The sequence below is a fragment of the Nycticebus coucang genome, chromosome 12 (genome assembly GCF_027406575.1).
Source record: "Nycticebus coucang isolate mNycCou1 chromosome 12, mNycCou1.pri, whole genome shotgun sequence".
NCBI classification, from domain to species: domain Eukaryota; kingdom Metazoa; phylum Chordata; class Mammalia; order Primates; family Lorisidae; genus Nycticebus; species Nycticebus coucang.
This window is the reverse complement of record NC_069791.1, coordinates 101610712-101621347: the sequence shown is the minus strand read 5'-3', so window position 1 is coordinate 101621347 and position 10636 is coordinate 101610712. Positions and strand designations below refer to the sequence as shown.

At 45.6% G+C, this 10636-nt stretch overlaps 1 protein-coding gene and 1 pseudogene across 13 annotated transcripts in view; one reads left to right on the top strand and one right to left on the bottom strand.

Moving 5' to 3' along the window:
• Positions 1-41: 41 nt before the first annotated feature.
• Positions 42-10636, top strand: part of ANKS3 (ankyrin repeat and sterile alpha motif domain containing 3) — a 34247-nt gene continuing 23652 nt past the window's right edge. For 7 of the 13 annotated variants that reach the window (XR_008373306.1, XR_008373307.1, XM_053556112.1 and 4 more), the window contains exons 1-5: positions 42-240; positions 2816-2987; positions 5366-5564; positions 5763-5884; positions 7534-7615. Coding sequence is in view for 11 of the 13 variants with exons in the window: in XM_053556112.1 (XP_053412087.1) it covers positions 2818-2987; positions 5366-5564; positions 5763-5884; positions 7534-7615 (573 nt within the window). In the remaining 2 variants the exon portion in view is untranslated. The other 6 variants (XM_053556105.1, XM_053556106.1, XM_053556107.1 and 3 more) reach the window with 6 other exon arrangements.
• LOC128562908 (uncharacterized) lies at positions 2011-2106 on the bottom strand (annotated as a pseudogene).

Sequence of the window (10636 nt, the reverse complement as noted above, 5' to 3'; positions counted from 1 at the left end):
GCCGGAGTGAAAGACTGCAGGTTCCACGGCTCCCGGGAACTACCCAGACTTGGACCCGCGAGCGTCCCGGCGTGCTCCGCGCGCTCCCGCAACCACTTCCGGGGCGGTATCGAGGCTGCGGGGGCCGGGCGCTGTGGCGGTTCGGGCGCGGGGTTACGCGGCAGCCAGCGGCCCTCGGGATTGGCGGAGGCGGCGGCGGCGACGACGGCCCGAGGGCGGCCAGAGTGAGGCCTAGCGCAGGTAGGGTCCGTGGCGTATGGGCCTCGCCAGGTGCCAGCACCTGCTATCTGCCTGGGCCCAGCGCTGGGACACCCGACCTTGCACTTGCTGGCCGCGTGGCTCAATGACGCTGAGCCTGCGCTTCTGTAGGTGTGGAGCGGGGACTCTGCGCTGTAGGGTCAGGGTGAAGATGTCTGCGAGGGAGACATCGAGAAGCATCAGTGGCCGTAGGTGCGCGGGCTGTTGGCTGGGTACCCGCACGGGGCCTGTGAGCTAGTTTCGCGACACCCCCGTCCCCGCTGCATTTTCTTGAGGTGGCCCTAACATCCCTTGCCCCGGGCACACCTTCGCTGTGGGCGTGGCAGTCGCCACTGGCATCACTTTTTGTTTTAGTTAACATTTATTTTAAAAATAACAGGCTTAGCGCTTGTGGCTTAAGCGCCTAAGGCGCCAGCCACATACACCTGAGCTGGCGGGTTTCGAATCCAGCCCGGGCCCGCCAAACAACAATGACGGCTGCAACCAAAAAATGTCAGGCGTTGTGGCAGGCGCCTGTAGTCCCAGCTACTTGGGAGGCGGAGGCAGGAGATGCTGTGAGCTGTGATGCCAGAGCACTCTATCCAGGGCGACAGCTTGAGGCTCTGTCTCAAAAAAAAAAAAAAAGTAAAAAATGGACGGGAACAAAAGGTAGAGTGAAAATTAGGTCTCATCCCCAGTGCTATTTCTTGAAGATAAGTTCTGAAGCGAAACGTAAAAGGAACTTAATACATGTATACGGATACCTGCATGAATAGAATGTCATTTTGCTGATGTGTTCTCCATCATTGGGGAGTGTTTTTTCTAGTGGCAGGGTGATAAAGAAAATTGAAGTTCTCCCTCCATAGGTTCCTGGAGGCTGGATCTGGTTCTGATTGTTCCTCAGAGCTCTGGGGATGTCAGAAGTGTGAGTGTCCAATAAATAGAGAACATGGGCCCTACCCCGGAGGAGGCCTTGGGAATAGAAGAGACATGCCCAAGGAAGGCTTGAGGAGTGAATTGGAAGGGACACTGCTCTGGCACTCAGCTTATGTAGATTCTTATCCAGAGTTTGCTGGCCAGGACTGTTTGGGGGAAGGGGCTGTATGATCTCAGGCTTTGCCAGCTGAAGAGGAGGTGGTTCTAAGAAGCAGAGCTTTACACCAAATATTACTGGGTGGTTGCCAACCCATGCACATTTTCACCAAAGGCCTGCAAAGTCTTTGTCCCCCACATCTTTGGCCATTTTGGCTGGGTTGCATCCTTAGTAGAAACTTGAGGGTCTAATGGCATCTATGAACTACCTGGGTACTTTAGGTCATCTGAACATGACAAGGCTTTCTTTATTTTCTCCTTTGCCTCCCTTTTCTATACTTGTTTCTTTTTCTTTTTTTTTATTTTTAAATCATAGCTGTGTATATTAATGCAATCATGGAGCACCATACACTGGTTTTATAGACCATTTGACATATTTTCATCACTGGTTAACAAAGCCTTCCTGGCATTTTCTTAGTTATTGTGTTAAGACATTTATATTCTTCATTTAGTAAGTTTCACATGTACCCTTGTAAGATGCACCCTAGGTGTGATCCCACCAATCCTCCCCTCTCCCCTTCCCCCCTTCTTCTCCCCCTTCCCCATATTCTTAGGTTATAACTGGGTTATAGCTTTCATATGAAAGCCATAAATTAGTTTCATAGTAAAGCTGAGTACATTGGATACTTTTTCTTTCATTCTTGAGATACTTTACTAAGAAGAATATGTTCCAGCTCCATCAAAAATAACGAATTTGCATGTCATCCTTGCGCAGGGGCCATGCTCATCTACTCTGTATCATTCCAGTTTTAGTATATGTGCTGCTGAAGCGAGCACTCTTCTTTTTTTTGCAGTTTTGGGCCGGGTTTGAACCTGCCACTTCCGGTATATGGGGCCAGCGCCCTACTCCTTTGAGCCACAGGAGCTGCCCACTACACTTGTTTCTTTTCTTCTTTTTTTTTTTTTTTGAGACAGAGCCTCAAACTGTCACCCTGGGTAGAGTGCTGTGGCATCACAGCTCACAGCAACCTCCAACTCGGTCTCAAGTGATCCTCAGGTTTTCTATTTTTAGTAGAGATGGGGTCTTGATTTTGCTCAGGCTGGTCTTCAACTCCTGAGCTCAAGGAATCCAACCACCTTGGCCTCCCAGAATGTAGGATTACAGGCATGAGCCACTGCCCTGGCCCCAATTAGCATTTCTGTACTGTACATCTATGAAGTTTGCAGCCCTTTAGAGTCCGTGGATAATGCCCTTTAAGAATCTGGGGCCTGTGGAAAATGTACACTGCAGTTAATGACTCAATACGTATGCTCCTTTTTTTCTGTGTGGTAGCAAGCGCACAAGTATTAGCATGATGGGGCTGCTCAAACCATACGCTGTTTAACCGAAGAACATTGTCTAAGTCCGTCCCGTGGTTGACTGCATTGGATATCAGTCTGATAGGTTAGTGATGTAGCAACCTACAGAGTACTAGATGTGACCAGCCTGTTCATCCCCTGGAAAAACCAAGAAGGAAAGACCTAACCCCTGGGCCTCCCTCCACAGTGATGTCTGAGCTCAGTGATGAAGCCAGCGAGCCAGAACTCCTGAACCGCAGCTTGTCCATGTGGCATGGGCTGGGGGCGCAGGTCAGCCGGGAGGAGCTGGATGTGCCCTTGGATCTTCACACAGCATCTTCTATTGGCCAGTATGAAGTGGTCAAAGAATGTGTGCAGCGGTAAGAAATCTTGGGGGACTTCCTTCTCCTCGAGTTTTAAGTAGCATCTCAGTGCTATGTGGTGGGGCTTTGCACACAGTGACACATTTAATATACTTGGTGTAGGTTAACCTGTTTATCTCAGGCAGTTGTCAGTAATAATTTATGCTGGGGACTGACAAGGCAGTTTTTATTTCTAGGAAGAAAAAGATGATTTAAACTTATGTCATAGGCTTATAAACCTTAATTTATAGTTTACTTTAACCACAGTAATTTTATGATTTTCCCTGATTGCAGAAATGCCAAAACAAGCAAACAAAACAAAATAATGATAGAAATTGATGTCCCTGGCCTTCTTTTCCTGGAGAGTTCATTCTTTTGTCACAGAGGAGGAGGGAGGCCAGGCTTTCAGCTTCCATCTGGGGTTGGAGTGGTCTCCTGATTTTACCACCCCCTTGCCGTTTTACTGATATATATAGGAATGGTAAGTCCCAATACAACAAAAGAAAAGGCCCATGGCAGGGTCCATGGCTGCATCTTGCTCATGGTACAATGTGATAAGTAATGTAATTTTTGGAAACGGGGTTGTCTCCTTACCTCCACCCCTTTGTGTTCCACCGTATTGTATGCTTACCCTGTTTCCCATTTCTCACTTGATAACTTGGTACAGTGACCTCTGTCCACAGCTCTGTGTCCCTTTTTCAATTCCTGGTGAGCCCAAGCAATGCTTTGTTGAAGCCAGAGGTGTCTTGTTCCCAAGTGGTTCCTAAGTCATGGCCCTCACTTAGATGTACCCAGCCAGTGAAGTACCATGCACCCCAGGAAAGGGTAATTTGTGGCAGTCCTTCAGGTATGCTGTCAGCACATCACCTCAGACTCACCAAGACCCCTGTTGTGACTCTGCTCCTTTGAAGTTCTCAGGCTCCTAAATATTTGGATGTCCTCTTAAAGTGTAGAGGAGTCTAGAATGACTCCAGGGAGGAGCAGAGAGGAAGTGTGTGACGGAATTTTGACACTAGCTGAGATGGAGGTTTGCTGACTGTAAGCACAGACTGGGGCCCAAGGGTAGTGGGAGGCATAAATGGGAGAATTGGGGTGAAGAGGTGGTGAGAGAACCTCAGAGGGACGCTTTGCTGCCGTGTAGAGGAAAGCAGTATAGGGATGAGCTGTGTCCAATCAGGTTCATTCCAGAAGGCATCTCCACATGGCTCCTCCAGCCAGTATCTACCACAGCACTCCCAGTAGCAATGGCTGCCTACGCATGCCCCACAGAGTCAGTGGGAGATGCTAGCAAATGGAAAGTAATTGCCTGGTATAGTTTAATGTGTGTATCCTATAAGAAGTACAAATGGTGTGGTCGAATGGTCAGTTTTACTGCCAATCCTTCCAAGGATTATGGAAGAGGACAGGCCTGTGAGGTGTTAACTGTGCAAGATGCTCCTAAGAATGGATGTTATTTTCAAATGTGGCTTCCTTACCCCAACCCCAAAGTCTGGGCTGGGAAGCCCACATTTTCTTTATTCCTGTGGGTAAATTCATTTCAGAATTTTAATGGAAATACAGGATTCTCTGGTAACAGATTTGTTGAGAATATTTCTGTAGGGCGAAGTAACAAAGGAGAAACCAGTTGCAGTAGGGTTTGTCCATCATCTGAGTCCTTCCCTCTCCTCCTTGTCCTGTCCACCCAGCAGTGGACTAGCACACTCAGGTCCCTTAATGGTACATGATCAAGACTCAGGTCAGGGTTCTCAGCCTTGGCTTTGTTGACAATGCAGCCAGATCATTCTGTGCTGTGTGTGGCCGTTCTGTGTACTCTAGCATGTTTAGTGGCATCCCTGGCCTCCACCTGCTTAATTCCAGTAGCTCTTTCCTCCCCAGTTGTGATAACCAAAAATGTCTCCTGGCTTTTTCAAACATCCCCTGGTTGAGTACTATCTAGCTAACTGGTAGCATGAAAGAAGAGCACTGAGTTCCTGGCCTTGAGCTAGGAGGAGGGCAGATGAGAATGTGAAGTCAAAGGCTAAGGCCTTCTCAAAGGCGGTCATACAAGCAACTCTCAGCATTTCCCTGTCTGCCTTTCCCCAACCCCAGTGACATCCAGGGTGGCAGATAACTTCTACTTTCTTTTTCTTTTTTTTTTTTTTTTATTGTTGGGGATTCATTGAGGGTACAATAAGCCAGGTTACACTGATTGCAATTGTTAGGTAAAGTCCTTCTTGCAATCATGTCTTGCCCCCATAAAGTGTGACACACACCACGACCCCACCCCCCTCCCTCCGTCCCTCTGATAACTTCTACTTTCTGTCAACTTGTTCTACTGGCCTGGACTTGCCACCAGCTTTGGTAAACCTCACATGTGAGATGGCTGGGCGTGTCTAGCATATCTTGCATTTGTTTAGGAAAGAATTAGATTTGAATAAGAAGAATGGTGGTGGCTGGACCCCGCTGATGTATGCTTCCTACATTGGACATGATACCATCGTGCACCTGCTGCTTGAGGCAGGGGTGAGTGTGAATGTGCCAACCCCAGAAGGGCAGACTCCACTGATGCTGGCCTCCAGCTGTGGCAACGAGAGCATCGCCTACTTTCTCCTCCAGGTGAGCTACGAGGGGACTCAGGCCCAGAAACTCGAGGGGCTCCCCCAGCCGCTCTGACAGAGATGTGAACCACTGCAGCCATGGTGTACGTGTATGCTCGTGTAATCACATCTGATTCTTTCAGCATGCTGGCCTTGAGGGTGCCTGCCCTGTGCAGACGAGATGAGGCTGTAACACACATTCTGTGTTCTTTTGAAGCAAGGTGCTGAGCTGGAGATGAAAGACATTCAAGGCTGGACTGCCCTCTTCCACTGCACTAGTGCTGGGCACCAGCAGGTGGTCAAGTTCCTTTTGGACAATGGAGCGAATGCCAACGTGAGGTGATCACCACATCAGAGGTGGCCATAGGAGTGGGCTGGGTCTTGTCTGATGCTAAGGAGGGCAGTTCTAGGCAGCTGACCAGAGTTCAGGGACATCCCTGCTTTGACATGGGACCTTCTAGAGAAAGTGGAGGAACAGAGAGAATCCTGCCCCAGTACAGAACTTTTCACCTGTTTTCCGGGCAACATTGGGTGCATCTCTTCAGGGCCTCAGACCTTCATTTTATCTGACAACCAGGGATGAGTTGTGTCTGTGTCACAGAGCTGTTAGAAGAGTTACGTGTCGGCTGGGTGCAGTGGCTCACGCCTGTAATCTAGCACTCTGGGAGGCTGAGGTGGGTGGATTGCTTGAGCTTACAGGTTCAAGACCAGCCTGAGCCAGAGCAAGACCCCATCTCTAACAATAGCCAGGCATTGTTGTGGGCAACTGTAGTCCCAGCTACTTGGGAGACTGAGGCAAGAAAATCGCTTGAGCACAAGAATTTGAGTTTGCTGTGAGATGTGATGCTACAGCACTCTACTGAGGGTGACAAAATGAGACTCTATCTCAAAAAAAAAAAAAAAAAAAGAAGAGTTACACGTGTCATAGGCCAGGGGCCAGCCATAGCACACGGCATTTAAATGGCGTGCATTAAGTGTTAATACCTTCCTTTTTCTTACCTTTTGTATATATCAGGTGAAGTGATGCTTCGAAAATCATCATGAGTTTTATTTTTTTATTTAATTTTATTAATATTTATTTTTTGAGATGAGCTCTCACTACATTGCCTAGATTGGTCTTGAACTTCTGGGCTTAGGCAACCCTCCGGGCCTCAGCCTCTTGAGTATCTATGGGTAGCTGGGACTATAAACATGCACCATGCACTGGGCTCCAATCATGTGTTTTATAAGCTGGCAGTGATACTGTTGTCTAAAGCATGTCTTGATGATAATCCCCTTTCAAGTATCAACATAGCATCCACCTGTTCACAGTCCCCTGGCTGATATCATCTGTTCTAAGATACACCAGAAATTTAATGCTACTGATAATACTCAACTGACCAGTTGATTTAAAGACATACTCTTCACAGATGTTAAAATATATAAAAATATATATCTTAGAATGGATGAAAACCAGCATTCAGCATGATTCCTGACTTCTAGGCTAGCATGAAACAAGTCAGGGATAGAAAACCCTGTAAAGACAGTGCTGAGTTAGTGCTAAGCCAGCCCCAAAACTAAGATTCAGATAGTAGGCATAGTACAGACAGATTACACTATTGGTGCTTGAGATTTTCGGGAGACCTTTTTGGAAGATGTTGAAAGCTAGGATTTGGATAGATGGTTAGGAGGCATTAGCTTTCTGTGAGGAATGAAGAGCCAGAGCTGACTTTTGAGTGTAATTAAAGGAGAGATTTAGGAGATAGCAGGTAGCAACAGCCTAGGAGGAGGGAAGATAGGGAACCAGAGCTGCCTTTAGACAAAAGACCAGTGCTGGGGATACACACCAAAAGAGTTAATGAACTTAACTTTTCTTATCTCAACCTCATTAATTTTTAGAAGAAAGAGGAATGGGTGACTGGTGCGTTGGCTAGATTTTGTCTTTAGCAGGGTACTTTTGCCTGGTAGACCTCTCTACTAACCACTTGACTGTGACCCTCGCCTTGCAGGGAGCCAACATACGGATTTACACCTTTGATGGAAGCAGCTGCTGCTGGTCATGAAATAATTGTGCAGTATTTTCTGAATCATGTAAGTGACCCTGTTTATTAGCTTTTAATTTAGTCAGCACAAATGAGGAATCACATTACTGAAGTATAAACTGTAACAGAATTTTCCTTTATGCAGAAATAACTGTTCTTTATGTATTTATTTATACATTTTCTTTGAATATCTGTTGATGCCAAGTGTTGAGTGGTGCTTAGCCATTTGAAATACAGTGGTGAATAAGAATAGATAGCCTATTCCTAGGTAATAATTTTGAAAATATTGTTTATTTCAAAAGTATGGAAAAGGATTTTAAATAGCAAATAGCACTCATAGTCTTATCATTTAGAAAAGTTATGTAGAATAAGAAAACAGAGATCTTTTGATCTTTTTCAACCTTCTGCTTCTCCTTAAGATGCCCTCTTGGTTTGATAAAGAGCTACCCCAGGACTTGTCCTCTGCTGTCTAAAGCTGGGTTTACAGATAACTGCAAACACACTGCTTTTTTGTTTTGAACAAAAAAAGGAGTTTCATGTATTTTTGTTTTGTAACTTTTATTTTTTATTTTATTTTTCTTTGAGACAGTCTCACTTTGTCACCCTTGGTAGAGTGCTGTGCTGTCATAGCTCACAGCAACCTCAAACTCTTGGGCTCAAGCAGTCCTCTTGCCTCAGTTTTTCACTTTTAGTAGAGATAGGGTCTCACTCTTGCTCAGGCTGGTCTTGACCTTGTGAGCTCAAACAATCCACCTGCCTCAGCCTCCCAGAGTTCTAGGATTACAGGTGTGAGCCACTGCACCCAGCTGTTCTGTAACTTTGTAAAAAATGATTTAATGTATTATAGATTTCTTATCCACATACAGTATTTAGTCGGTATGCAGTGCTATAATTAATTAGTTTCCTTATTACTAGAAATTTCATCTCTAACATTTTGCGATTATAAACAGTGCTCCAGGGATTATCCTTTTATATGCAGCTTTAGTACACTTGCAGTTATTTCTGTCTGTGTTTCTACAAGAGGCATTGCTGGTGTTTACTTTTTTTGTTGTTGCTGTTATTGAGACAGTCTTACTCCATTGCCCAGGCTAGAGTGCTGTGGTATCACTGTCAACAGCAACTCAAACTCTTGGGTTCTCCTCCCCTCCATTCCCCTTCCTCTTCTCTCCTGAGCGATCCTCCTGCCTCAGCTTCCTGAGTAATTGTGACTATAGGCATCCACCGTAACACTTGCCTAGAGTTTCTATTTTTAGTAGAGACGGAGTCTCACTCTTGCTCAGGCTGGTCTCGAACTCCTGAGCTCAAGCAATCCACCTGTCTTGGCTTCCCAGAGTGCTAGGATTACTGGTGATTCACATTTCTTTTTTTTTTTTTGCAGTTTTGGCCAGGGCTGGGTTTGAACCTGCCACCTCTGGCATATGGGGCCAGCGCCCTACCCCTTTGAGCCATAGGCACTGCCCGGTGTTTCACATTTTAAATGTAGTAGGTCTTCGCTGGGCACAGGGACTCATGCCTCTAACCCCAACACTTTGTGAGGCCAAGGCAGGAGGATCATCTGAGGCTAGAAATTCAAGACCAGCCTGGGCAACATAGCAAGACCCCATCTTTAAAAGAAATTTAATATGGCCTAATAAAAAGGATATTAAAAGACAAAAGACAGACAAAGGGTGTAAATAGATATTTCTCCAAGGAAGATAAACAAGTAGCTGATAAGCTTATGAAAAAATGCTTGATGGGTGGCGCTTGTGGCTCAGTGAATAAGGCGCCGACCCCATATACCAAGGGTGGCGGGTTCAAACCCAGCCCCTGCTGAACTGCAACCAAAAAATAGCCGGGCGTTGTGGCGGGCGCCTGTAGTCCCAGCTGCTCAGGAGGCTGAGGCAGGAGAATCGCGGAAGCCCAAGAGTTAGAGGTTGCTGTGAGTCCTGTGACATCATGGCACTCTACCGAAGGCAGTAAAGTGAGACTCTGTCTCTACAAAAAAAACAAGAAAAAATGCTTGACATTATTAGTTATCACACAGATGTAAATTGTAATTAGTAAAATGTCTGTAATTTAAAAAAACAGACAAAAACAAGTATTAGTGAGGATGTACAAAAATTGGACTCTTCCTACACTGCTGATGGGAATATATGGTGGTATAGTCTCTTTGGGAAATAGCCTGACAGTTCCTCAAATAGTTAAACCTAGAGTTAATATAGAACTCAGCAATTCCATTCCTAGGCATATGGCCAAGAGGTTTGAAAACATGTCTACACAGAAACTTGTACACAAATGTTCATACCAGTATTATTCAACATAGCCAAAAAGTGGAAACAACCCAGGTGGCTATCTACTGAAGAGTGGATGAACAAAATGTGTATCTATACAGGGCAATATTACCAAGCCATATAAAGGAATGAAGCACAAAATATACTACAGCATGAGTGAACCTTAAAAACATTAGGCTCAGTGGAAGAAGCCAGATACAACAGGCCACACAGTGTGTGGTTCCATTTGTGTGAAATGTCCAGGATATGGAGAGCCATGGAGACAGTAGATTAGTGGTTGGGGACTAGAGGTGGAAAATGGGAATACTGGGGAGGGGGCGATGGCTAAAGGGTAGAAGATTTCTATTTGAGAGCAGTGGTGTCATCATAACTCCCTGCAACTTCAGCTCCTGGGCTCAATCCTCTTGCCTCAGCCTCCTTAGTAGCTGGGACTACAGGCATGTGCATTAGTAGACACGGGATCTCACTTTTGCTCAGGCTTGTCTGAAACTGCTGAGCTCAAGCAATCCACCTGCCTTGGCCTCCCAGAGTGCTAGGATTACTGATGTGACCTACCACATCCAGCCCAAGTATTACAATTTTAGTACTGTTTTTTCCTTTTTCAAAATGTGTATACATTTTCTTGGCACTCTCTGAATATTTTTTTGGCTGTTTGTATTTTGTTTTTGAATTGTTTTCAGCCCAATTTTCTATTGAATAGTTGGGTCTTTTCTCACTTTTTGGTGGGAACTTTACGAATAATGACATTTGAACATTGTATCTCTTTTGAAAAAAGAATTTGGGAACAGAACATGCACATA